This window comes from Aspergillus flavus, chromosome 3 (genome assembly GCF_009017415.1).
Source record: "Aspergillus flavus chromosome 3, complete sequence".
Classification (NCBI taxonomy): Eukaryota; Fungi; Ascomycota; class Eurotiomycetes; order Eurotiales; family Aspergillaceae; genus Aspergillus; species Aspergillus flavus.
Window position 1 is genome coordinate 3,200,867 of NC_092407.1, and position 26,239 is coordinate 3,227,105.

The window sequence follows — 26,239 nt, forward strand, 5'->3', positions numbered from 1 at the left end:
GTATAGCAATGGTCTGTTATATAGCCAAGTTGGCTACTTCACTAGCAAAGGGGTTATCCGTTGAGTTACTGTGGAACTCACTTGGAATGAAATAAAGAAATGATCCCTTTCATACGGATATGTATATACTACGGAAAAGTATACTCCGGATAGCAGATATGGCAATTGAAGGAATACTGAAGCCAGTTCAACGAGTGTCATCAAACTAGAAAAGATCACACGCCAAAGTACAAGCCAATACTTTCTAGTCTAATATTCACTGCAAGTAACACACTGTTCGTGAATAGAAAAAGGGTTTGCCATAACCATAGTCTGGGGTATATAAAAGTTAGTTTTAAGGTTATCAGATGTAATCTAGCCTTTTACATCTGTAGCAGGTCTTTAGATACATAAGTGGCATGCTGAGCCTCTAATCGAGTTAGCAGCAGATCTAGTAGCCTCTAGGCTTGACTCTCGCATGACTCGCTGACCAAGCTTTAACTCCCAAAGCTATAGGCCAGTACGTTTGCCACTTGAATGTTTATCTTTCCATACTGATATAACTTCTTCTACTCGACAATACAATGCACAATGATTGAGATGGCCATCTCTGTTGATTCTTAGGGAGCGATCTTATAGTACAAGAGACCATTGGCTGGACTTGAGCTACCTGTCAACTCTACGTAAAAGAGAGGTACTAAGACTAAGGAACGCTGGATGACATCTTAAAACCACTCATGAGTTGCTTCAACTGCGATCTTCTTATCTTACCGAAAAACTCAATGTACATACGATGTATTGATCCCATGACATTAGTTTAACCAGCTAATGCTAAACTTCAATGAAAGCGACCTATGAGTTCGAACTCGTATTTCTCAGCGAAGTTAGACAAACTGAAACTACGATATAGTTCCACATATTTATCTACAACGTAATTTCATCATAAATTGTCTTTTCCTGAGGCTATATTTATTAAAATCTAACGTTACTATATGTAAAGTTCCACAATATGTGTCTGGAAAAAGATCGTTGGCTGGAAAACCCTTGATGAAATTTACAGGACGATACAGATCGATGTCTATCAGTGCTTATAAGCTCAGCACTAATGATATGGAGTCACTTATGTGATGGTGTTCTAGACCCTAGTGGCAGTCGTAAGTATATCCTGTACTATGAGGATGAAAAGCTGTCAATGTAATGGTGCTAGCATAAGTACAAATAATCCTACCGACCTATTCAACCACAGAGTCTTGAAAACTTTCAAGCGACAGAGATGCTAAGGCTACTGCATTCATCTGTTCAAGGGTAATAACAGGTTGACAAGCTCTGAGTAAAAAATGGATTGATTTTACCGGTGAAGTCAACAGGACAGTAAGAAGCTGAAAAAACGGCTTTATGACCTTAGTACTGCCCAAGCAGTATGGTATAGATGTAGTTTACTATCTGTTATAGCTAGGTTTTGTATTTGAGAAATAAAATCCAGATATACATTTCTGGTCTCTGGGATCCTTTGTAGCTGAAACTTTAGTCAAGTATGTAATGACTCATCTATAGAACAATGGGTTGTCTTCTATATAACAAGGTTTCGTAAATTTCCTAAGATAATCTCTTTGATACTTTATTTACAAAGTCAAAAAAGCATAATCTAGTTCTCTTCCTTAATTACCTGACATCCTGCAAGTCTTTTGTTGTCCTCAACCCTAAGTAAACTTGAAAACAAACAATGGGGTATCAGGAAATCGCAATATATGATGGCTGGGATCTGCCAATACACAGCACCTGTAGTCTACAGGGGCTTCCAGAAATGTAGCTTGAAGGTGAAGGAATACCTCATGCGATAATGGGCAGATTCTAGATGCTCCTTTCATTGAGGTTATTGCTACATGGGGCTATCTATGTGAAGTTCCACAAAAATCAGCTGGCATTCATGAAACAAGCATATTTCCAATGAAAAGTATTGCTTCTACACACAGAATTCCACTATGAAGCTCGGACATAACTTTCAGTATTGGATGAACCAGTACATGGCAGACATAAACATACAAATGCAATCTGCTGGAGAGATCTAGTTTATTATTCGACCTTCTTTGTTCCTGGTTTCCAAAGTGATGTATCCTGTAATACGCTCAACAATGATGCTTTAGGCTGAGTAGGATATGAACAATGCGGCTTGGAGAGCTTGGACATGGAAGAAACTTCCAGCTCCATTATGGATATAAGGTGAAGTTTTCCTTCAGTTAGATGAGCGTGTTCAGCTATTCAGATAACAACCTAATGCTGCAATTCAGATGGATGGAAGTATTGGGCATGCCTACGGCCATTATTCCATTCAGGGCTCGGTATTTTCCTGAATGAATGGCACGGATTTGATTGTGCTGGGAAGCCTTTACCACTTTCTACAACAAACTACAACAGTAGCTAGGGAGCCAGATCTACTACAACCTCCCATGAACAGTGTATATATGCGCCTTGTGTCTTTCCAATTCCTCAGTGGCTGTTTCAATGTATCTCTACCTAAGCTTTCCTGAGCACTCTTCACTTAAAACGACCACATTCACAAGACGCTGTGGGCATTATAGCCGCTCTATACACCTTCAATTATTGAATATACTTATAGCAATTATGCGCAGTTATACAAATAACCTCCGTAAGCAGGTGAATGGCTGACCCGCCCACGTGATATTGCACTGTTTACTGACCAGCAGTTGTTCGGTTGCCCAGTTTTTCGAGGAAGCCCTTAGGCCCGTGTCTGGCTTTAATTGGGCCGAAGACGTCGAGGAAGCGCTTCAGCAGCAGTATGAGCGGTGGAAGTCCAACGACAAATCCGACGGGGAGGCGGACGATACATCCGAAGAACACGGGGGTACTGATACCCCCATCTCTTCTCAGCATGGATTTGACATCTCCCCAGTCTGGGGAGAACATCGTCATGAGGATAATTCTTACGGGAGCAAAGCTCCCGTTAGAGGAACGCAACTTGAAACGCCATTCGGAGTAGCGCCAGCCTCGGAACGCTGTAGACTTACTACGAGCGCTTTACCCCAGATCGGAGAAGGTCAAGAGGACGAGCTATATAATAGCTATGAAAACCACTACGAGACTGTTCAGATGAGGAGTGAAGTTGAACAAGAGTTTGTATTCCGCAATTATTGTATGGAACATGACGAAGAAGGACAAATACACCATTTCAACTGGCTTGGTTACCCCCTCCGCGTACCCAGTGGGACTCCTGCTGTGATCTCTCTTCTTTTTCAACTGTCAGACCCAAAGGTACCCAAGCCCAGAGATGAGCTTCGATTTCAATCTATCTTTGCGAGGGCCATGATATTCGTCGACCCTGTTATTGTTTTACTAGAGAGAGGTTTGCATGATCTGGACCGTCGAGGCTTCAATCTCGTCCGATGGGCTACCGGCCGCGTTTCCAGATACTATACCTTACATGGCCGATGGACTGAAGATCAGTTTGAATGGCAGGAATGCAGGCTTCCAGATGAGGGGATTATCGAAGAGTATCAAAGTGGATCTGTGGCCTGTGGCAACGGTTTTATTAGCCTCTGCAACATCCGATCGAGGGGAGAGTGGGCAGCTCACAAGGCTCATCTTCAAGAGAAATATGACAAGGCTGCCCGCCATGCAGCAGATGACTTCCACAGAAGGAGACATTGCAGAGTCTATAAACCTTCTTTGCTGAGCCAGTCGATAAGCCAGAGAGATGTGGAGTGTACTGCAGGTGAGACAGCTGCTTTCTATCAGAAGGGTTTCATGCTGATTTATGACCTTACAGAAGACCATATAGAGACGCTCAGCGATAGCTCAAGCTGTGAGCAAGAGTACAGCGGGATTTACGTTAACTCTCGAGAGAGCATTGAGGGATACTGCGACGAATGTGCGGAGATGGTTGGCAACGACCGTAGGGAAGGAAGACAACAAAGAAGACCCCGGTGTTTCAGAATCCATTCCGCAGCCGATCGTACTACACAGATGTACGAAAACTGGCAGGCTATTATCACATCCCAGCATGGAACGGAATCAACCGACACCTGGGAAGCCCTTAGCAGGACGCCAAACGGCGGTCGAAAAGTCGCCTCTAGGAAGAAGAGCCGCCTTGGTCGCTGGAAGCATAATTTAAATGCCTGGAAAGTGACATTGAAGAGAATGATGGTCCAACGCGGTCGGTCGATATGTACAAACGCTCAGAAGGTGTTTCGAAAAAGGGGTTTCTCGCGTTAAGCTATTCAACGGACCCTGACCCTAACCCCGAGACGATGGTTTTGAATCCGCACTAATGTTGCCTCTTGGCTAGATATCCATCTCAGTCCTTACACGGCCTCACAAGTCGGGCCAGATTCCAACAAGGTATCGTTTAATTGAATGGGATGGGTTATTTGAAACGTTTCGAAACGGATTGTTTGCAGCTTCCAAGTGGTCTTGTCAGGACTGGGGTCGAGTTCTAGTCAAGAGACAAGACTGGTGCGGGTTCAATATCCTTGCATATCTTAGGGCAAGGATCGGTTGACTCGACAACGTATTTGCCCGATCGATATGCGTGGAAGTTTTCTGAAGCACACCTTCGGAAACTTTGTGCGTATCAACCGACAGTGTTCGGCGATCCGTCCTTTCACCTCTGCGTTCAAAGCTTTTAGACCATCCTGCGTTCCAAGCGAACAAGATCGCCCATTTTCTCCGTATATGTCGTCATGATCTGGGGAGATTTCTTAGTGCTTGACCGTTTCAGGTGATCGTCAGGGGGCGAAATTGTCAGTTGTCGACTCTCGCTAAGCACAACTCTTTCTCCCCTTTCCCTCTCGACTGTTCAACGATCGTCGCTCGATCTTTGACAGCAATAACACAGTGGTATTAACCAGTGGGGATCATGGACAGCTTAGCCCTCAAATGACATATTTGACGTCGATGGCACCGTTGCAATGTGTTTAACCCGATCGGCTTGCTCTCCCCAAGACTAAGAATTCTAAGGAAACAGCCCGGTTTTCACCCGTTAACAGTTATGCCTTTCTTTTCTCTAATTTTATTTTATTTCATCTATTTTAATTTTTTTAAAATATAGCATTAATAGGTCAATAAGGAGCAAAAAAAAAAGCTAATGCAGGGCAACCTGAAAAGGCTGAAAACCACATGGAACGCGGGTCACGGGTCAACACTAGTCCAGTATTCCCCAAAGTGGAAAAGCTAGCGGCATCCATTCTTCTTCGAGATCGTTCTTATCAATCATGGTCGACAGACTTCGTTTATTGCCCCTGCAGTGGAATTCAATAGTGGCGCGCGTACCATCTCCTTGGAGCCCGACGATCGCCGAACGACGCAATAGTTGCATTTGAATCCACGGGTTATGTATGTAAATTTACGTACATACTCCTCCTACATGTGCCACCCCGAGGCCCCTTGCGTCCACTTGGCAGTAAGCCATGCATGTAAGAATTTAGTTTCTATTGGGTCATGAGTGGCTTACTGGACAGACCATTTTCATCCACTAATATGAACCCTAATGACCGAATCAGGGCGAGATATGCGTGGAACACGCCTGGAGGTTCTCCGTACTGTGTGTACCGAGTACTTGTCGGCATATTTTACACCGATATTCTCCACGTCCACTTTTGAACCATTCTGAATTGCTTGCATCAGCCATTGCCGGTCAGTGAGACACAGCACTCCGTCCGGCTCTTTACTTCTGGGATTCCTATACATGCTCTATTTCGGGCTTGGCGTACTGTACTTGATAGCCAAGAAAACCCGGTAGACGCCATCGTACTGCCTAACAATACTTCGTTGTGTCGATCATGCACCGAAGAGGGACCCCGTTCCTTTAAAGCCCGCCATGACCGACCTGTGTGCAGGTCTTTATTTTCCGACAATGTTTCGTATTCGGTGAGCAGGCGGTCGACGACGAATGAATACAGGACGTCAAGACTTCGATGCCGAGTTGATTCTGCTCCACAAGTAACAGAAGGCCAATATTCGCCCCTTTCGGCGAAGATTTGCAGTGGCTAAACTAGTCACTTAAGACGAACTGGCTGGTCTTCGGGTAGTAAATGATCGCTCGCTTGCCTCGGAACCTGAAAGGGAAAGAGAGCTGCTGAGGAGATTTTGGAACTCGGTACTACATCCCAAAAATCAGAGACTGTATTAGCACTTGGATAAACCAATTGCCTGCATAAATTATACTCCTTACGATGAAATCGTGCCTGGGGAACCGACGATCATACCATTTAGAGGTCTTTTGTCGCGGCCAACCCGCACTGCGGCGGTACCGACAGCTGCATTCCATGGGTACAATATCGTATACGCGAACAATATCCTTGGAACTTTTCGGAAACTAAGTTGCTGGGAACTCTATACCCACTCGGACCCAACATGGCATGATTTTTTTTTATAAAGCCGAAACCATGATGCAGTCATGTTTATTGCCCTTGAACCCTACCTCAATCGCAGATATTTATGGTTATTGTATAAGTTCTAAACGTCCGATCCAGATACGATGCACTATTGAACGAACTATCGGTCCTGCATGGCAATACCTCGCCACGCTGAAATCCTTGGTGGACTACATGTACTCGTGCGCACTAAAAGTCAAATTGGCACTGGGGCTTCTTGTGGGTGGAGCAAGGGAAAAGCCCGAATCAGAGGCGCTAAAACACTGCCGAAGACTCCGCTCCCGGCCCCGGCACGAGTAAATCTATCCTATACAGGGAAGTACTAACAGAATGTGGCTACCATGGGTCTGCCTATAACGAGTCAACGACACCACATTGACACAATGTTTATCAGACCGTGCCCCAATGCAATCATCGATTCGCTGTACAGGATATACAGCCCACATAGACGACGACGCATGTGGAGACATGCCAAGTACCTTCATGACTAGTACTCACAATGCAGGTGATTGCCGCCACTAAGAAACCACATGGGCAAGAGAAATGCAAGGAAAACGTAAAGCACCAGTCATCTGTTAATACTTTGCAGTCTCCCAGCGAGTCCTTCTGATTCTGTCCCAGGATTCAGAGTACGCTATTGAGCACTATCAAACTTTGACTACCACATATCCAGAACAACGAAGGCCCCATCTCTCTCCAAAGTCCACCAAGCTTTTCATAGATAACCCCCCGGCACACCAAAGTCATTGATGCCACAATCTTTTATGCAGTTCACTCTACACTGACCTCTGGTTATGGGCCTGGGGACTGTGCATCATCTAGGACAGACTACTGATGCGCAGCCAATTCAGGCCAATGATAAACCAGATATCACATTCTTTTTGTATACGAGGATCGCTTCGAGTCACTCTTTATTAACAACTTAACAACACAATGGACGAATTACTGCCACATATTCTATTAACTCGCGATGCTGACGATGGAGTATCGCGGGGACAACGTGCACTGGTGGTGACAGCCGTGCTAACTGCCATTTCTATTCTCATCGTTGGTATGCGGATGTATGCTAGGATCGGCTTGCTGAAGATGATCGGTCGCGAAGATTACACAATTCTATTTTCTCTGGTAAGCGCCACGGCTGGATGGTTGCTGTCGTAAATTCTTCGACGAGTTGCTTACCTATCCCAGGTTCTTGCCATTGTCTACCTAGCTTTAGTTGCTGCCGGTAAGTTACCCTGGCGGATTTGTTGGATATAATCTCGGACCGGTTCTGATAGACACTAGAGGTACATTTTGGCCTCGGCGAGCATAATTCCGCCATATCTGAAGAAATGTTAAAACAACAATTGAAGGTAAGCAATTATAAGGTATATCGACTAGCCGGCATAATGCTTATCTTCTATCGCTGTAGCGACTTTGGGCGGCCATTCCTATGTACAATGCCAGTCTCGCATTCACCAAATTCTCGATCCTCTTCCAATATCTCCGCATCTTCCCTGACCGTCGATTCCGTATTGCTTGCTGGGTCATGATGGGCATTGTCGCGTGTTACGGGACCTGGGCTGTTGTGAGTGGCTATGTAAACTGCGTTCCCGTGGCCAAGTTCTGGGATCGAACGATGCCTGGCTCGTGTCTGAGCTTTGAGGGTGTTTGGTTCTTCAATGCTTCAATGAATATCGTCACCGACCTCACGCTCCTTATCATGCCCATGCCTCTTCTCTCTCAACTACAGCTCCCGCGCCTACAGAAATTTGCGCTCATGGGTGTTTTCGCCATCGGTGGACTGTTAGTCTCTCCCTCTAGCAATTGTATATCAATGATGATGCTAATTGCAAGCAGGGTCGTCGTAACTAGCATCCTGCGACTTTCGAGTCTCCGCACGGTCGCGAACGATCCCGACACATCCTGTAAGGAAAAGCAAGAGTTATAGCATGGTGTTCATCGCTAATCCTTTATCAGACAGCAACGTGGGCGCCGCGTACTGGACCGCTGCGGAGTGCAATGTGGCCATCATCTGCGCCTGTCTTCCCTTCCTGCGACCGATTGTCAGCTGCCTGTTCCCCAAGCTCCTGTCGACTCACAGCTACAACCGCTACACCCGGAATCCCACCGCTACTGCTACTACTCGGTCCCGAGCAACTCGGATGCATTTGCCGTCACAAAATGACGATTTCGGCATGTGCACGATCGATATCGAGCACGGCGAAAGGAAGCCTGACGCCTTCAAGGGCATCGAAGTGACCACGGAGATGTACCAAGAAACCTCCAAATACGACGAATCAACCAGTCAACGAAGACTCGTCATGGAATCATGATTGATGCCATCACCCTCGTTTACATTCTTTGTATATCCTTTTTGTTACCAGCTTTATACCATCCTGTCCATGTCTTCACGGAAACCACTTTCTTTTTGCACACGACTGTTATTTCATGAAGGCTCAACTGTACATTATTCGCACGATACCATAATGACCATCAATTCAACCACATACAGAAACACAAGACAGACCACAAACTTCCACCCAAAAATCAAATATGATGTAAGATCACCCCAAATCCACAATAACCTGCCCATCCCTCCCCAACTCCCCCTCAACAACAGTCCCAAACTCCCTACTCAACTCCCCCACCCTCTCCCTAACCCAAGCATGATCCTCATCCTCCACTCCAAGAACCTCAACCTCAAACAACCGACACCTAGTCGGCACAACCTCCAACCTCCCCAACGACAACCCACCCCTCCCATCCTCAGAGACCAAAACCCTCCAAAGCGCTCCAAGATCATTCCTAAACTCCCCATTCAACGCATAATCATCCACCAAATCCCCACAACCATACATAATCAACCGTCCCCGATAAACCTCCACCCCCTGTACATGATGCGCCGAATGCCCATGCACAATATCAACTCCGCACTCATCAACCAGGAACCGCGCCAGTGCTCGTATCTCCCCGGCCGGCCGCCACGCATAGTTAGGTCCCCAGTGCACGGAGAAGATCTTCAGCGCCGGCTCTTCCCCGCTGGTAAGGAGGGTCTTGAGCTTTGCGCGTGTGGCAGGAGAGTAATCTATGAAATTGAACTGGGGGATGTCGGCCCATACGCGTGGGTGGTCTGAGGCGGAGTAGATGTGGATCTTATACTCTTTTGTCTCACACCTACTACCACTACCACTACTACCACCACCAACATCACCTTCAGTACCTTCAGTACCTTCAGACCCACCAGCAGCAAAAGAAGAATCGGAAAGAGAACCACCCATCCCCAAAACCGCAGCCTCCCCCGGTCTATCCCCTACACCCGCAAACTTAATCCCAACCCCCCTAACCGCCTCCACCGTCTCCTGTAACCCCGTCACCCCGAAATCCACCGTATGGTTATTCGCTAAGCTAACATAATCAATCCTCCCCTTTTGCAAAACCTCTAGGTTCCGGGGATGCATCCTATAATTGAAAGCTTTGTTTGGCCACGGCGTGTCCACGGTAGTCACGGCCGTTTCGAGGTTGATGATATTGAGATCTGAGGCGTGGAGGAAGGGGAGGGCTGTTCCCCAGGGGGAAACATAGGAGTAGGTGTTTAGGGATGGGGTTGTTTTGAGGATATTGGTGATTGTGGTGTCCCAGTTGGGTTGGTTGGGGAGGTGGGTTGGGAGGAGTTGGTCGATTAGGCGGCCGAGCATGACGTCGCCGGTGAAGGTTAAGGTGTAGGCTTTTTTTGGGGGTGGCATTTTATCCTTGATTTCTTTCTTATGAGGGTTGATTGGGTTAGATGTGTTGTACTATGTATGTTGTATGTATGTATGTTTGTGGTAGGTTGGATTTGGATTGGAGACTAATGCATCTAAGGATGTATGTATACTGCTACTTAATCTAAGGTATGAATTAGCGGTCTGTCTATACATCATTATGAGTTCACTCCTCGATCTCGGGCCGTTCCGAACGCACGAGATTGACTGCCCATATGTACATCCTACATCCTACATACGACTGTCTGTCATATCAACAACGGTTACAGTAAATGCAAATATCCGATTCCCGATCTATCTCGTCGATCTATGTATGTATGACGTTTCCGAAATTAAAACCTCAATTTGAGGAGAGATCTGTAGTTATCAAACATCGTGACAAAGCCTTCCTGGACTCTTTTCCTGGTAAACCCGCTATTCCCGCTTCAAATAACACATGGTAATTCACAAACAACCCAAAGCCACTTTTCCCTGAATATGGAAACAAAACCCGGTTAATCCATCGACTCTTGAAGGTGGTATCTCGTCAGAAAGCAACTGCTGCGCCTGGTGTATTAATGGACAAAGATGAGCAAAAAGCGCATTCAGACATCGAGTCTCAGAAAGGAAATAACGATCATTGCCGCCCCAACTCGGCCAATTCTCGCTCCTTCGCTCTCAGCATCTCCCGCATCTCCTCAGCTTCCCGCTGGAGTTGAGCCCGGCGTTCTTCTCGCATACTGTCGAGTTCGGTGACTCCGGGCAAGGACTGAGGCTGCGGAGGTGCCAGAGCCTGGTGCGAATGTTGGTGCTGCTGGCGACTCAGTGCAGCGAGCGACGGGTCCAAGCGTGACTCGTCCCGCGTGTTAGGATGGTTGAGAATGGAAGAAATGGAGCTGAGCCGACCCGGTGGGGAAGGGTTGGCAGCTGACATGATGGGTGGGAGTTGGTTCGACCCGGATTCCAACGTTGTGGGGATCGAGGCGGCCTCTGCAGATGACGCGGTCTCTGCGAGAGTCCGTTTCTTAGGATTCGCAGGATTAGGCGAGAGGGATCGTCGAGCAAATTGCGAGACGGGAGAATGGCTGGGAGCGTTGATGCGTTCTGGTTCCAACAGCCTCGGCGGAGGAGGGTGGTGCGGCAGGGAAACTGTCGCAGAGCCGAAACCCGTGAAATCAACAGGCGGCGGCGCGAAACCAAACTGTCTTGGGGCCTGCGGTGAAATACGATCACCCGGCATATGCTTGTAATGGTCCATGGGCTCCGAACTGTAATAGCGATAATGATCGTCGTGAGGAGCCAATGCAGCAGGAGACGCTTCCGGCGAGGCAGAAGACCCATTCGATGACTGCGTGGCCCCCGTCGGAGAATGCTCGCGCAGCGCCGGCACAACCCTTTTCCGTCGTTTAATGATAGTCTTCTTCATCGTGGTAGGCCGATAACAGCCGTGAAGTTTATAATAGAGACCTAAATTATTTGTCAGTACAATTACGGCTTTCGGTATAATAGGAGGAAAATTTTAGTAAAAAGAAAAAAACATACCACACGCATTACAGATTGGGTGACCATTCTCGTCTCGTCGCCAAAGTGGAGTTACCGTAGTGCCGCAATTCTGGCAGGATACCAACATATTGCCTTCTGTTGTTGTTGTTGCCGGGGTGCCATTCTTTACCGATAAATCAGGCTCCTGCAGAGGAGGCTTTTCACTGTCGGAGGTGGTTGCTCGATTCCATGCATGCACAGGGACCGTGCCCCGAGGAGTCGATTTGTACACACGGTTATTGTAAGCGGGGCATCCGTCACACCCCTCAGCCCCTCCTGTACCGTTGCAGTTACCTCCACCAGGACACGACCCTTTTGAGCCATGACAACCTCCTCCCTCGTGCGATGATGGAGCAGTTGAATCGTGGGGAGGATGCGAAGGATTGCTCGGTGGTTGCGTAGTTTCTGGGCTTGTCTGTACACGGTTGCGCTTTGTCGGTCGAGCCACGTTACGAGCCTTCAAATAGAGACCGCAAGCATTGCATATCATAGCTCCTGTCGGAGAACGCCGCCATAATGGGGTGCTTTTTGTCCCGCAATTACTGTAAAGCATCTCAAATCAGTACGACGCACACGGGCCAAGGCAGAAGACCGAATACTAACCTGCACGAATGTCCTAGAAATGAAGTGTCTTTCTGGGACTTCGGCGACGAAGCCTTCTCTGATTGGTTTGCACCAATTTCCGACGGATATGGTGTCGACCCCTCCAAGAACTTGTCTGCTTCATAGAGACCACGACTGGGCATTTCTTCGTAGCGTCTGGACCCCGTTTCATCGCGAGGTCGGTCGACAGGATGTTCCCGACCCGCCTGGGCTGATGATATTAACTGCTGCGCAGCATCAAGGTCCTCTGCGGATGGGTGTCGCGCGACAACGTCCGGATTCCGGGGGAGCGATCGTACCGTCTCCATCTGCGGGAGGGACGCTAACATTGCCACCGCTGTTGGTCAGAAGATGGTATCTTCTCTTTGCTTGGTGTTCCGGGGTGACGACAACCCAGGGAAGGGCAGTATAGAACCCCCAAAGATAAAGCGGATGGCCGTTCGAGGCGGATCGTCGAAATAAGGGGAGGATGAGGGTAGGTTGCACCACAGTCGGGGTTGTAATGTATTGTATCACAAAGTCAAAAGTCGGTCAAGATGACAGTGCAGGAGAAAAAGAAAAGTTAAAACGCCTAACTCGAAGGGCGAACCGGTAGAGTAAAAGAGCTGCAGCTAGTGAGACTCCTAAACCAACCAGGCGGAGCCGGGGAAGAGAGACCGGTTATCCCTGACAGCGGCTCAGAGATAATAGGGTGGAGTCGGATTCCCGAAGGGTGAGCGATCAAAAAAGTAAAGAGGAAAAGGTATTCGACTAGAAGGAGATTGGAAAGAGACGCCTGATCTGCCACGAAGGTGGTTTTGTTGGCCAATCCGAGATGAGGCTGGGTGGCGATCCGGCGTGACGCTCAGTGGTGGGTTGAGGCGGTTATCGGTGCTGGATTTTTTTTTCTTCTGTTTTGGGTGAGGATGGAGACGACAATCGGGATTACAATGAATAATAAAGTTAAAGGGAATGAAGAGCCAGCTGAAAGACACGACAGGTGGAAGCAGGGGGTGGAATGTAGAAGACGAAAAGTGAAAGCGTCGACAAGAAAGATCGACGGGGAAGGGCGATCAATCAATCCGATCAGATATGATGTGTGGAGGTGACCAGGGGTTCACAGGAAAAAAAGAATAAAAATAAAATACAACACAAAATAATAATAAAAAAAGAAGAAAATAATCACACGTTTTCTGCGGAAGAGACAGGAAGGGGGGTGGAATGACGACGTGGGAAGGATGAAGAATGAGGCGTGAGAGATAGATTTGATTGATAAAGAACGATTGGGAAAGGCGGAAGAAGTGGGTAATAATGATGCTGCTGCTGCTGAAGATGAAAGGGAAAAAAAGAAAAGGGCCAGACCACCACTTACCCTTATGTTTCTATTCTTGTTGCCTGGAAGAAGTTCCCAAGTCAGATTCCCCGAGTCCCAACAGTGTGGTCTTATCGAAGGACGTTTCGTTATCGATCTCCAGGGGGGTAGGAGGATCTACACCGGCCTTTCTCGTTGGTATTTTTGCTTTTTCCCCTGCAGTGTGGATTGTGTTGTCGGCTTGTTCAGGTCTTGTCTTTTCCCAAGAAAGTTGGGGAAGGATTGCTTTGTTGAGTTTGGTTACTTTACAGAACTTTGCCTTGTGGTAAATTTCTTTTTAATTTTTTTTTTTTGGCTAACAGCAAAAGTCACATTTCCCTTCTTTCGTTTTGCATCCATCATGATTGCTCTGCTTCTCCCCAGATCGTATCATCTGGCTCCACCGCTACCACATCCGGTCTAGCGTTCTGGGTCTAGTGGGAATGCACCTTCCCAGAACAGTACCTAGTCTGTCGGTCATGAAAATAAGCCTGATTCCCTTGTCTGTCATTCGTCCAGCACTGAATTTCTCTCAAGTCAGCATTATTTTCGCCACGCTGATAGGATAGTCGGATGCCTTCCATCTCCTTCTTGACGTTCTAATCTATCAACATCTCCACCCAATAGATCCTCACTGAAGATTTCTCCTCGGCTCACGCCGACTTTAGCCACCACTCACTAGGGGTCCGGACGCATTAAGGTCACATAATGCCAAATGGAAATTACCTAGACACTAGTCTGGGTAACTATTTGTTATCTCGTCCCGCCGGCGAGGGAAAACTTCACGCCCCCGTTCGATCTTCCGCCGTCGTGATTGGCTCACACGTCACCAACAGCGCCTCTTCAGTCGGCGCTGATTCGTTCCGTATTCGTTCCTAATTCACGATTGATAATCTTCTCTTTTTGTCCTCGGGGCCCGTTCCCCGATTTTGACACCTTGTCCCTTTTCCGACTCCCAAATGGCCTAGATGCAAAAGTACGCATGGTGATTTTTTTTTCCTTGATCAAGTCAATACGTAACATGTTTATCACGAGTACGAGTACGCCATGAGTTTGTAGCGATTATCAATACCATATCATTCCACCAGAAAATAACCATATAAAACCACTCCAGTGTTCCCGTCCGCGTTTGCAAACCATGGCGTGATTTATCAGGAGATTGATACATATGACGATTAACCGACTGTACAAACCTTACGATCAGACTCACCCTAAACCAAACCCAACACGCATAATGCTGCCAACCTGAGTACAGCCAGCCACCTAGTCCTCTTGACATCTAGTCCAGAGTATACAAAACAATAGCCCGGTCCCTTCGGACGTAAATCCCCCCGAACAGTCGTCATCAATATCCCCGAATAACCCGGATCGGCCTATCTCCGAATCTAATCTATCAATCCATCTTGTCTTGGCTCGAATGGCCTTCTCGAATCGCTGTAGGCAATTCAGGTCCACTAGAACATAATTACACACATACCATTAGTCACGAAACCAAACTGCACAGCCTTTCCCCGGAGCTGACGGTGACATCATGATGGTCACACGAGTTAATTTACGGATTCGCTGATTATCTTACGTTCGTGGCGTGGACTAATTTCTTAGTCGATGATCAAGTGCAGTCTTGGTGGTCGGGACTTAACGAATAAGCCTGCATTAGATCCTGAGGTTTCGGGGCGGGGAGAATGTCATTAAGTGGTACTCCGTAGTGCTTAGATGAGGAAGTTAGGGGAGTTGTTTGACGGGTGGTGAGATGTTTCGTAATCCCTCCCTTTCTTTTTATTTTCTCTCTTATCACCTTCCTAAACGGATGATGGAATGTAAGCCTGGTGATGCTGTTGGGGGAGATTGTAAAACCATCTTATCTTGTTATAAATAGGTAAATAGGATACGCTGGGATCATGTGCTTCTGAGTAAGGCTGAACATGCGTTGAACTAGTCTCAGGTATGTGTACTTGTCAGATTGTCTGTCTCTAAGTTTGCTCGGCAATTGACTGGTTTTATACTCCCGGCTTGTACAACATTGGATTGATTGATCTGTGTCTATTCCGTATGCTTGCTCCATCACAAGGCTCGGTGCAGTAAGGGGGTTCATTCAATTTTTCTTTTCTTTTCTTTTCTTTTTTGCTTTCACCTTATCTTAGTCTCTGTATTTTTTGTTTTTCCTTTCTTCTCTTTTTGTCATTCTCATTACATTACCACAAGCACATGTGTGCTTATCATGGTTTGGATTCTCAAGTATCGAAGAATCAGCGTCTTACGCAGACAGAGCTATGGTAACAGACCAAAGCTTGCATACATTGCCACGCAATCGGGCTATCTGATGTCTCCAAAAGTTTAAATAACAAAACGATTATACGACGAACCACCTATAGTACAAGGTCCACAGGGCGAAACAAAAATATAAACCCGTCCGTCCAAAGCCGGACTCAAGAAAGAAAAAAAAATTATCCATGATCCACTCCCAGACAGACAAATAGCCATAATCCACATGGCGAACTCGCCTGCATAAGTATCTCTCGCTATTTCTGCAGATCGCGAATCCATTGAGTCGTTGCATAGATATTCATCGCACTTGTCGATCGTCGCACATCACCTAGGAAGAAGAGAACTTTTTCACCTCTCTCCCCATGCCTTCACCACTCCATGTCTATCCGCGGCGCAGTTTGCTTTATGCATCCGTGGGGCTACACGGCGAATATCAATCGGTGTAAGCCAATCTAAATTGTACGCTATGCTATGCCCCATCACCGGACCAAACGTTTATCGGCCGCTTTTAAACCTGCTCGGCACCCCAGCCCTGGTCGCTCTCGCGCATGTTCGAGGGGGGCTCGATAGAGGGAATAAACTCCAGGGCCAAGTAGCCCACGCCGATGAATCCGACGATAGAGCCAGCAATGTAGCGCAACACGTGGTCGTGCAGCAGGATCGAACCAACGAAGATGTAGACTGACCAATTGATCAGTACCCAATGGATAGGTGTGGGAATGCAGCTAAAAATGGAGACTCACAGATACCGCGGCCAAGGAAGGAAAACAGGAAAGAAGCATAGCGGTAGACATAGTCCGGGACGTTGGGCAGGAATTCCAGCCCAGCGACAACTAATAAGCAGCGAGTTATCAGTATCCACAAACTGACGGAGGGGCAAACAGGTTTATCTTACGGAGACCAAAGATAATCACATATCCACCGACGATGATGGAGCTCATGGACGGAGGGAAGAACTGGGAGATACCGCCCAGGACCATAATCACGCCCACGGCGATGTTGACAAGTCGGCTGCAAACAATCAGTCCCTAGCTCCATGCACGTAGTCACAGGTTCTCGTAAGACACGAGACACAGAACATACAAGATATTGGAAAGATCCATTTTGAATGTGTGAGCTGGACAAGTTCCTTCGGTCTACGCAATCGATTCGTCGGATACACGGATAGAGCGGTGATTCGGGAATGAGATCGCAAGGATTAGTAGGTGGATGTCAGGAGCGAGAGCGTTTGCAGCGTTCTGAATTGAGGACAAAGCAACAATAAAGTCGGGGAATTTCGTAGCCTGGCCCGCGCGGTAGGTAGGCAAACGTAAATAGCTGATAGATAGGTCAGGATGAGGTCTGAAGTGGTCGCGTGCCCGGAGCTCGACTCGATTGACTAATGGACCAAGCGAGAACTTACAAAGGAGGGGAGAAGAGTCTCTGGCTGGAAAAAGCTTCTTTAGTAAAGAAAAAAGAGCAGAGGAGAGAGAGAACGGGGAAACAAGGACGGAGAGGCTCCAAGCAACTCCGCCGTCGCAAGCAGCGGGTCTGCCAAGACCAACAGTTGATGACTGAGCACGCCTAACCGGAAATGGCGTAGTGCCACGTCTTCCATAAACGGCAATAGACGTAAGACGCATCCAAATCGCTTCTAGAGATATTTCAATGATATGTTTAAATGTTGAACTCGACTAAATTGCTGTCATGTCCAGCGCGCACATTCCTTAGGCACACAACATGGGCACTTCTTCAAACCCTAATTGCTCGAGCTTCACAGTCTGCAATATGCAAGGTAGAAAACTGATTCCCAACACTCACTGGGTTAATCTTATGTAAATGTCGGATTCGATCACGTACATATTGGTTTTACCAATACAAAGAAGCATTCAAAACAGTGTCAATCCAGGCCCTTCTCTGTAGGGGATACATATATTGGATAAAACTCGTCTGGGTAGCACAAAGCTAGGGATCATCTGCAGTCCAGAGCTGCATCAGCATGTACGGATGAGTGCTCGCCATGCACTTGATTGCTGTGCATAAATACAATGCGAGGAGTTAAAAGGACGAAATAAAGGAGTCGAGATGGATTAGCTGCCTAACGCGAACTACCATTGCTGAAAGCTCTTCATCCCATATCGAGACTCGCCTCTTTGCCAATAGATTCCCCTTTGAGTGTAAACCTAGTAATCTATTTCTCGAGTACGGATTGTGTAGGTTTGACGCTCGGCTTGGATGATCATATATATTTGTTTTTAACGCTCAATGCTTAGTGTAAGACTCACAGCCCTGTGCCCTTTTTACGGGGCTCTTGACTCAATCATACTGCGCTAATCACTTTAGTCCCCAACCGTAAGCCGGTGTCTCCCAATTACACAACTGATTCCTGTATTGATACTACGAGAAAGAATAGCAAGTTAGGGCTCCGTCGACCAGAAAGAAGAGAAGTAGGTCTACGGGAGGGCAAGCTGTGACTCGAAGTCGCATCGTTACAATAAGCCTTGACAGTCTTTGTACTTATTTTCTTTTTCGCCATTTTTCAAGAGATTTACAGGGGCATATGATTCTAACAAAGAAAATCTAATTCTGTAAAGTCCGAACAATAGAAAACTAGCAGACCTATACCAAAGACTCCATCACAATCATAGTCTTCTGAAAAGTTTCCTCCACTCGTAGATCAGCTACCTCAACCCATAAAGCATATAGATTCCTCACTTGAGTAACCCAATAATACTAAACGGAACAATAACATCATTAAGCCCCGCCGCTGAGCGGTACATCATCGGATACACATACATTGGGGTAGACCATACCAAAAAAAGTCCAACCCAGGTAAAGCCTAATACCCTTTCCACCAGTAAGGGCAGTCTCGCATTGGTGTATACCGTAATATAGCTGTACAGCTTTATGGCCACATCCTCTATCACGATGCCGAAGGCCTGGGTACAGAAGAAATGAACCGCGCCAGACTTGTGCACCGGAATGCCGCCCGAGATGTCGATGAGGAAATGCATGACCGCGGAAATGGCAAATATAATTATTACCCTGGCGTACTTTGGAATGAATCCGCGGCGCGCTTGGATTTTGAAGACGTTACGCAGGACGAAGTTGGAGATAGAATTGAACTTGTGGGTGTTTGTTTGATGCCAAAACACACTGCTCGCGAGATGGGTAGTATGCTTGTGTCAGGAATTCTTTCTCATGGACCGACAATATTCGTTGGGTTATCTGTGTACTCACCCCCAAAAACGCCTCAAAGAGTATGCCTCCAGCGGTGATCCGTAGAATGGTGGCCAGTCTTTAGGAGCGCTTAGACCGAGCACATTGCTAATCAAGGCAAAGAGGTTATAGAAGCCTCCTTGAGAGCACATCAGACCGAGTATAACTCCAATACCTCCAGAAGCTCTCATAAGAATCTCGTTCCCAGAGATATCATGGAAGCGTCTGAAGAACGGGATATTCTGCTCTGAGAAGTATTCGTGAACCATAACTGGGTCGGCTCCCGCATCCATTGCATCGAGTATTAGGTAGCAAAGAAGGACAGTCAGGGCAGTATCCCGAATGAATCGGGGCCGAGATGGGGCATACTTGGGGTCACTGTACGAAAATCGAGGTACATTTCTGACTTCGTGTGGTGTGCCACAGAACCGGGTTGTAAATGTTGATGAAAGGCCGAACCTCAATTTTCCTTTCCAAGAACTGCCTTCCTTCGCCAGTGGGGACTTCCAGCGTCTTACAGACTCATATTCATCCTTCAATTGAGGGGGTTCGGTTGCTGGCATATTTGTCTCAAAGGACCATTGACTCAGCAGTGCAATATCAATATAATGGAAGAAGATCGTCACTGCATATCCGCCTGCCAGAGAAGCCCAGGCAGAGCGCACGAGGTACGTGGGACATGTCGTTATACATTTCCACATACATAGGAAAATGATGAGCAAGCCACCTAGCCGAATTGGAGATTGTGGAATGGTGAAGCCTAAGATCGTCGCGCAAACAGTCACTTCTAAGAAAAGGAGAAGAATTGGGTGGGGCTCCATATCGAGGTAGAAGTCGGATGTGGGTGGAAATTCAACTGCAGTAAATAGAGCCCAACAGAAACTAAGGTGGCTATATGTACTGCCAGGATCAGGCTCCGTTGGCTTAGCGCTTTAGGGCTCTTTGTTCACTCTCCTAGTAGTTGCGGATCTAGTCTTTTTTCCCTGGTCATATAATGCCAACACGTAAGTCAACCTGACCAGTAACAGCCATTTACCAAGGATTGTTGGCGATAGATCTTGGGGGCCAAAATAGTTTGCTGTTACTAGACTCACAATCTATAGAGTCGGTGAGGTTGTAGTTTTGGATAAATGTATATTTGTGCGACAAAAGAAAAAAACTCAGTTGATCAAGCAACTACTTATTTTACATTACATGGTTTTTCTATGTGAAGGTTACTTTGCAAGGAAGGTGAAGTAATACGAAGGGGATTTACTATTGAAGACTGCACACACCAGGCATAGTGGAGTGTATTTATTTATCTAATAAAAGTTTCAGTTGCAGCTATGCTTGCCCTATGTACACGAGATATGCACTACATCAACTGAGGCAATCAAATGCTTAGAAGTTCCCCTTGCCTTTTATCCAGCCTGGCAGCAGACAAGCCGTTAGCCAGTCTGCTCATCTTCATCGAGTCATGGTTCAGATCGGCGTAGATGGTATCCAGATCGGTGCCAATCCCAACTTGATCTGCTGTTTGCAGGCTGCGTCTGTCAACAAACGGAGCAATTTCAGGCCATACACTCTGGACATTATTGAAGAAAAGATCGGCGCCTAAATCGCCGAGGCCCTTGATTTCCTTGATGAGCTTCCTTACTTCGTCGCGGTTGTGATGTGCCTCTTCCAATAGATTATTGAGATCACCACCTAAGCGTTCTCAGAGTTAGTCAAGGAACAATATGTCACCTCTATGACGGTCGAGATGAGCGTATATTGTACGTACCGTATTTGCCATCGACTAATTCCGCCAATTCTCCTAAATTTGTAGCTCCCTGTTCCCTATATCGATTGTATCCTCCATCCTTCAGAATCATGGTGCGCTCCTCCCAGCTACTGTCCCCTAACTTGCGGATATCATGATACCCAGCTTCAATAACCTTGGTGATCGCGCGCTGAGTTAAATCATGAGAAATGGGGCGCGACTTCAGCATGGCATCAATAACCATCGCCAGCAGTGTTTCCGGTGATGCAGTAAGAGGCTTCTGGGCAATCTTTGTGCCATCAAGGGGACTCCGGCCCAGTTTGTCAACAGCCTTTTGTACCTTTGGCTCATGCTTTCCAGTGTCTTCCTTCTCCTTTTCTTCTTTTTCTTCCTCTTCTTCATCGTCTGCCTCTACTTGATTATCTTCGACGTCTTCCTTGTCCTCCTCTTCTACTTCTTCGTCATCTTCGTTTTTGTCGTTCTCTTCCTCAAACTCGTCCTCTCCCTCTTCATACACATCACTAAGCTCCTCCTCCTCATCATCATTCACCTCGCCTTCTGCATTTATCTTACCCTCCTCGACAGGCGTCTCATCAGGCCTAGGTGCTTTGCTGGGCGGTTGTTGTTTTTCTGTCTCGAATTCTTGCTGAGGAGTTGCTGGTTCCAGCTCAGGGTATTTTTCATCGCGCTTGCGCTTTTGAGGTTCGGATGTGTCGGAGTAGTCTTCTTCGACCTTAGGGGGCTTGTACGTCATGTTTTGGACAGATTATTTGTCTAGAGAAAGCGGAAGAATACTTCAAAAGTTATTCAATGTAGCATGTATTTTATAATAGCAATTGAACAACAATCTGACGCGGTCATGGAGAATGAAGTTTATATACTCTTCCTGTTCGGAGTGACGTCGGTATGATGCGGATCATCCGCGGCTTCGTTTTAGGGCAAACTTTGAACTATTTTCTAAAATCATTTGGAACCACTACTATAGATAATAATTGGTTTCATTCTGTTCGTTGCGGTTCGTTTGTGTACATAATTAATCCGTATATCAGGAATTTCGCATCGACCTTACAGCTTAGCCCGACCCTTCTGTTTCAAGACGCCGTTAACCAACTCGACTGCCTCCGCGGCACAGCCGAAGGAAGCTTGATATCCAAATCCTCCATGGCCGTAGTTATGAACGACCGAGACACCATTAACCTTATCTGCTTCAATACGTGGTCCATCCTCACGGAAGGGTCGTAGTCCAACACCGTGTCTGATGACATCTAATCCCTCAATTCCTTGGCCCTCACCCACGAGTTGGGGGACGAGAGCAATAGCGCGCTTCATGATGCGCACGGCCAGGTTCGGGTCAGGCAGCGGATCCCACTGGTCCTTCTGATACGAGCCTCCGATGACAGTTCCACCGCCCGCTGCCCGGGTCATCATGTAGGTTACCTCGTCCTCGGCGTCGTCAGTGCCGGAGATGGAGAACATTGCACCAGGATCGTTGCGGACCACGACAATCTGGCCACGGATGGGGTGGAGCTTGTCGTCGTTGACGCCACCTAGCTTTCTGGAGGAAAGGCCGGTGCAGTTGACTACCACGTCGGCTTTTTTTCCTGAATGATGGAGGCTGGCTGCGTCCGCGACATGCTTGATCACTGCTCGTTTGAAGACCACACCGGTCTTGCGGCATTGGCCAATTAGCCAGGGTAGGTAGATCGCTGTGTTGATGCAGACGGAAGTGAACACTGAGGCGTTGTCAATGCCGGGCGCTAGCTCATTGTCGGGAAAATTGCGGAACTAGAACATCGATCAGCACGGAGGTAATTCCGATGGAAGCATCAAAAAATTTAACATACATCTGGTACGACATCTTTATACCAAGGTTCCTTCTGCACCAATTCGGAGAACCAATCTCCGGTTGCTGATCCTTGATCTTTCGTACGATTATAGACAATCGCATCTGGAGCCATCCACTTAGTATATATACAAGATAAAGCGCCCGAGAGACAACATACCTTGGAAATGAATTCCAGCCTCCGGGTACTTTTCCGTTATTTCCTTGAGGGCAGGCCAGGTGTTTCGTTCCCATTTCCCATGGGAGCTACTGGCTTTGCCCACCCTGTTCTTAGTGAGCACAGGCTTCTATCATGCAAAGATATAGCAGTTTACCCCTGTAGGACGTACGGAAGATAATTGGCACCTGCCCACGGCGAGGCGTATTCTATGTCGTAGTCGCCCGGCATATGTTTGGCGAGCACTGTGATTGAATTGGAGGCATCTTTAGACAGGAGATATGCCGTGGTGAGTCCCGACACTCCGGCTCTGTTGGGTTGCTATCAGTTTGGAGCTGGAGATGGGGGGGGGTGTGGGGTTGGCCGTACCCCAGGATCACTATGTTATTTGTGGACATGATTGTTTCTTTGGACAAGATTTTGGGGTTATTATGTGATCTGATATTTAATTAGAACAGAGATGAAGACTATATAGAGAAAAAAGAGGAATTGAAGATCCAGTACATGGCGAGTTGAATTAAATAATCGTCATTATCAAGGATACAAATCCCGCCGGGGAAGTTGTCCGTTGGATTATCAGCGGTTGACTCTTAATCGACCGGGATTGATTGGCCAGTAATTCCGGCGGGCAACAGGAAGTAAATTACCGGGAGGGGCGATTTAGGGCATCGGTGCAGGTACCTGTAGCTTCGTACCTACATATTTGAATTTTGCGGATGTAACGTACTACAATGGTTTGTAATATCGGTGATGGTATGCAGAGAATTGTCCGAATAAAAATAGAAGAGTTTAACTCCCATCTCAGTCTGAATATTACCCAAAAGAGTATGTCAAAAGTGACGGGTCCTCCCGGCATCGCAAAAGCGCGCGTCTGTATCTTTCGTCATTATCGGAAGGTAGGCGTCGCTGCACGTGGAGCCAACCAATCAGGGCGAAGATCAGGCTTCACCGCCTCCTCGGATCACGACCGCTGTTCGTGTGTTTCCTCCGCAGTCCCCGTACCAGAAAAAGTATTGAGAAACTTCCTGCTGCTTTCCTCTTTTTTTTCCTTTTCCACTTTTACTGAGCTGTCAGTGTGGCTTTTCTACTCTTTCCTGCCTTGTCCCTTATATCCCTCTGCTCGACGAAGCTCTCCGACTGTCTTCCTCACCAATGAGGGCCTTTCGTCGAGCAGAGCTACTCAATCATGACGGATGTTCCAACCGGTGGCAGAATCGTGCCCGTAATCGAGGCCCATCAGCATTACTCCATTAGTCCTGCCGATGAGGCCGTGGCCGACCAACACCCCCCAACACAACAGCTCACAACCCAACCACCACAACCGCAACAAGAAGAAGATAGCGATGGACGTTCAAGCCAGAAGCTACCATCTCAGTCGCAAGCGAAATCGTCAAAAAGCACGCGCAGCAAAAATGCGGAGACGGAATGCCTGGAGCTTCCGTGTCTCAGCAAACTAGGGCTCTATGCTCTTCCTACAGAGGGTGATGGTAAAACCTCCTTGCCATTGGACTTTCAACCCTTATAATACATACTGCTCTCATCTCAACGAGGCTCGTATAATCTGGAATTCATGACGTCTCTAACGGTTGACTTGTAGGCAATTGCTTATATTACGCCCTCTCGGATCAGCTCTATGGAGATTTCACTCATGCCGACGAAATCCGTGTCCGTCTCGCAGATCACATCGCTGCTAATAAAGACTACTTTATGAATTTTATAGCCGCCGTTGGTGGAGAGCGCAGAGCGCCCAGGCGAGCGGCAGCGTCGGCGGCTCGGTATTCTTACTGTTCCTCCTCTTCAGCCAGTCCCGCGCCTCCATCTTCCAAGGATAAAGAGCGGAGCTTTGATTCCAAGGTGGCGGAATCTCGAAAAAAGGGCGTTTGGGGAGGGGCAGAAGAGATCCAGGCATTTTGCCAGTCGTATAAAAGGGATGTCAATGTCTACACCATGTATGGCATTCAGAACTTCCGCGACGTCCATGCTTCAGATGACGAAGAAAGGGAGGCCGTGCATATTGCATTTCATGTAGGTTACTTACCTTGTTTCACACAGTATCATTTTTCTAATTTGTGTAGGATTTCCACCATTATTCCTCTGTACGTCATACAGAAGGCCCACACACAGGCTTGCCGTGTATACCCAGAGCTGAGCAGACACTCCACAAAGAAGCGTCGTCAACTGGACCCACTGTCGTAGATATGGCTAGCCCATGGAAAATATCGGCCATCCAGGAGGGTCTTGGTGGCAAGTATGACCGGGACACCATCGTAGGAATGCTTCAACAATGTCGCGGTAACATCGACAGGGCATTTGAGAATCTACTTGGCGAAGATACTAGTGCACACCCAGCAGAGACTTCTGCTTCTAAAGCTATCATGAAGTCTCGCCTTCAACAACCTTCCTCACGGTCTTCGTCTCCCTTCAGCACCGGTAGCAAACGCTCCGCAGATGAAAGTGAACTTGAGGACAATCCTCAACCGGCTACGCGGCGCAGTCGAGCCAGAGATCAAAAACGACGTATCCTTCCTGATGTAACAGTCGGGATTGCCTTTCGGGACGATCAGAATGACCTCGTTTCGTTACGGTTACGAGTCAGCCCGGATGCGGTCGCAGAAAAGGCAATGACTACAGAAACTCCTAGCCAGACTGAGAGTGACTCCTTCGAGTCAGGATCAGGATCAGGATCCGATAGAACTGGAATCCTAGAGAAAAACAATAAGTCCAGGATCAAGCAGAAACCAGCTTCTAGCGAGCCCGTCACCCAGAAGAATGAACCAAAGGAAGAGCCGAAGCCACGGCGGAGCCAACGTCTCACCAAGAGTCGGAACGCTCCAAAACCTGTATAGGCTCCGTGTGCTCGCTTAATCTTTCTTCCTGATCTTCTGGATCAAATTCGCTTTATGCCATGACCGTAACGACACTGATATACACACTTGGCTTCGACCATGTTTACTGGGGTTTCATAATAAGCACGTTGGGCGTTTTTGCCGCTTTGGTTAAAAGAGTCGGCTATCTATTTCCCTATATTAACGACTGAGCGGGTTTTACTTCATTTTCCTCCGATATCTACCCACACCATTTGACATTAGCTATCTGCGATAGTCAGCCACGATTTCACCACGCGAGCATACGATATTTCTTGACGAGGCGTTGTTGGGGGTTTTGCATTCATCTTGGTCTTGCATTGGGTTTGCGCGTGAAATAAAAAGAACTTCCTTTTCTCAGTTCCGGCGGCCTTCTCTGGTTTGGTTTTCTTATTTCATGCATGCAGGACTGAAAGATCTGTACAGCCATAAAATCATGAACCGGTTGCATCTTGGGGCGGTGAAGAATCTTTTCTACGCTTTTTCCTTTTCTATCTTACCATATTTCGGTTTTCCTAGACGATTCGAGATCTTGGGACCATGTCAGGCAGGATTGGTGATTGAACACGCCATCAATTTGGTGACGTAGATCTTTGAATGATTGGT

The 26,239-nt window shown here is 47.3% G+C and overlaps 11 protein-coding genes across 11 annotated transcripts; 4 read left to right on the top strand and 7 right to left on the bottom strand.

Moving 5' to 3' along the window:
- Positions 1–2,601: 2,601 nt before the first annotated feature.
- Positions 2,602–4,700, top strand: F9C07_2255140 (uncharacterized protein; the record flags this gene model as incomplete). Its single annotated transcript, XM_071510107.1, has 2 exons — positions 2,602–2,634; positions 2,701–4,700. The coding sequence occupies 2 exons, from the start codon at positions 2,602–2,604 to the stop codon at positions 4,207–4,209; spliced, it is 1,542 nt and encodes a 513-aa protein (XP_071365138.1). The 3' UTR covers positions 4,210–4,700.
- Positions 4,701–5,986: 1,286 nt separating this feature from the next.
- Positions 5,987–6,350, bottom strand: F9C07_7120 (uncharacterized protein; the record flags this gene model as incomplete). The annotated part of the gene is made up of 3 exons (XM_071511577.1): positions 5,987–6,050; positions 6,167–6,251; positions 6,338–6,350. 3 exons carry the CDS (start codon positions 6,348–6,350, stop codon positions 5,987–5,989), a joined length of 162 nt encoding a protein of 53 aa, XP_071365139.1.
- A 951-nt stretch (positions 6,351–7,301) lies between these two features.
- On the top strand, positions 7,302–8,683 carry F9C07_7121 (PTH11-like integral membrane protein; the record flags this gene model as incomplete). The annotated part of the gene is made up of 6 exons (XM_041291111.1): positions 7,302–7,493; positions 7,557–7,593; positions 7,653–7,720; positions 7,780–8,153; positions 8,208–8,275; positions 8,328–8,683. 6 exons carry the CDS (start codon positions 7,302–7,304, stop codon positions 8,681–8,683), a joined length of 1,095 nt encoding a protein of 364 aa, XP_041144864.1.
- A 116-nt stretch (positions 8,684–8,799) lies between these two features.
- F9C07_1437445 (putative enzyme of poly-gamma-glutamate biosynthesis) lies at positions 8,800–10,410 on the bottom strand. Its single transcript, XM_041285424.2, has one exon. The coding sequence runs from the start codon at positions 10,091–10,093 to the stop codon at positions 8,915–8,917; it is 1,179 nt and encodes a 392-aa protein (XP_041144865.1). The 5' UTR covers positions 10,094–10,410; the 3' UTR covers positions 8,800–8,914.
- A 230-nt stretch (positions 10,411–10,640) lies between these two features.
- On the bottom strand, positions 10,641–13,044 carry F9C07_1437505 (uncharacterized protein). Its single transcript, XM_041291115.2, has 3 exons — positions 12,236–13,044; positions 11,633–12,174; positions 10,641–11,557 (listed from the first exon to the last, which is right to left on the bottom strand). The coding sequence occupies exons 1-3, from the start codon at positions 12,562–12,564 to the stop codon at positions 10,728–10,730; spliced, it is 1,701 nt and encodes a 566-aa protein (XP_041144866.1). The 5' UTR covers positions 12,565–13,044; the 3' UTR covers positions 10,641–10,727.
- Positions 13,045–13,452: 408 nt separating this feature from the next.
- F9C07_7124 (uncharacterized protein) lies at positions 13,453–14,444 on the top strand (the record flags this gene model as incomplete). Its single annotated transcript, XM_071511578.1, has 4 exons — positions 13,453–13,466; positions 13,554–13,693; positions 13,749–13,851; positions 14,303–14,444. The coding sequence occupies 4 exons, from the start codon at positions 13,453–13,455 to the stop codon at positions 14,442–14,444; spliced, it is 399 nt and encodes a 132-aa protein (XP_071365140.1).
- Positions 14,445–16,338: 1,894 nt separating this feature from the next.
- Positions 16,339–16,933, bottom strand: F9C07_7125 (putative COPI-coated vesicle protein; the record flags this gene model as incomplete). Its single annotated transcript, XM_041291116.1, has 4 exons — positions 16,339–16,511; positions 16,574–16,663; positions 16,726–16,841; positions 16,914–16,933. 4 exons carry the CDS (start codon positions 16,931–16,933, stop codon positions 16,339–16,341), a joined length of 399 nt encoding a protein of 132 aa, XP_041144867.1.
- A 1,439-nt stretch (positions 16,934–18,372) lies between these two features.
- F9C07_2282241 (membrane bound O-acyl transferase family-domain-containing protein) lies at positions 18,373–19,933 on the bottom strand. Its single transcript, XM_041285425.2, has 2 exons — positions 19,050–19,933; positions 18,373–18,965 (listed from the first exon to the last, which is right to left on the bottom strand). Exons 1-2 carry the CDS (start codon positions 19,847–19,849, stop codon positions 18,521–18,523), a joined length of 1,245 nt encoding a protein of 414 aa, XP_041144868.2. The 5' UTR covers positions 19,850–19,933; the 3' UTR covers positions 18,373–18,520.
- Positions 19,934–20,400: 467 nt separating this feature from the next.
- F9C07_7127 (uncharacterized protein) lies at positions 20,401–21,523 on the bottom strand (the record flags this gene model as incomplete). Its single annotated transcript, XM_041291117.1, has 2 exons — positions 20,401–20,714; positions 20,791–21,523. The coding sequence occupies 2 exons, from the start codon at positions 21,521–21,523 to the stop codon at positions 20,401–20,403; spliced, it is 1,047 nt and encodes a 348-aa protein (XP_041144869.1).
- Positions 21,524–21,834: 311 nt separating this feature from the next.
- On the bottom strand, positions 21,835–23,225 carry F9C07_7128 (uncharacterized protein; the record flags this gene model as incomplete). The annotated part of the gene is made up of 5 exons (XM_041291118.2): positions 23,139–23,225; positions 22,942–23,079; positions 22,773–22,876; positions 22,614–22,717; positions 21,835–22,554 (listed from the first exon to the last, which is right to left on the bottom strand). The coding sequence occupies exons 1-5, from the start codon at positions 23,165–23,167 to the stop codon at positions 21,835–21,837; spliced, it is 1,095 nt and encodes a 364-aa protein (XP_041144870.1). The 5' UTR covers positions 23,168–23,225.
- Positions 23,226–23,955: 730 nt separating this feature from the next.
- F9C07_7129 (uncharacterized protein) lies at positions 23,956–25,615 on the top strand (the record flags this gene model as incomplete). Its single annotated transcript, XM_041291121.1, has 3 exons — positions 23,956–24,256; positions 24,367–24,794; positions 24,845–25,615. The coding sequence occupies 3 exons, from the start codon at positions 23,956–23,958 to the stop codon at positions 25,613–25,615; spliced, it is 1,500 nt and encodes a 499-aa protein (XP_041144871.1).
- Positions 25,616–26,239: the final 624 nt, after the last annotated feature.

Bases quoted from the DNA above. Each gene is read 5' to 3' on its own strand.
- F9C07_1437445 (XM_041285424.2), bottom strand. From the start codon at position 10,093: ATGCCACCCCCAAAAAAAGCCTACACCTTAACCTTCACCGGCGACGTC.
- F9C07_1437505 (XM_041291115.2), bottom strand. From the start codon at position 12,564: ATGTTAGCGTCCCTCCCGCAGATGGAGACGGTACGATCGCTCCCCCGG. The intron at 12,175-12,235 runs GTTAGTATTCGG...GATGCTTTACAG, and splicing joins TTTCTAGGACATTCGTGCAG to TAATTGCGGGACAAAAAGCA. The intron at 11,558-11,632 runs GTATGTTTTTTT...CAAATAATTTAG, and splicing joins CCCAATCTGTAATGCGTGTG to GTCTCTATTATAAACTTCAC.
- F9C07_2282241 (XM_041285425.2), bottom strand. From the start codon at position 19,849: ATGGAGCCCCACCCAATTCTTCTCCTTTTCTTAGAAGTGACTGTTTGC. The intron at 18,966-19,049 runs GTGAGTACACAG...TCTCGCGAGCAG, and splicing joins TCTTTGAGGCGTTTTTGGGG to TGTGTTTTGGCATCAAACAA.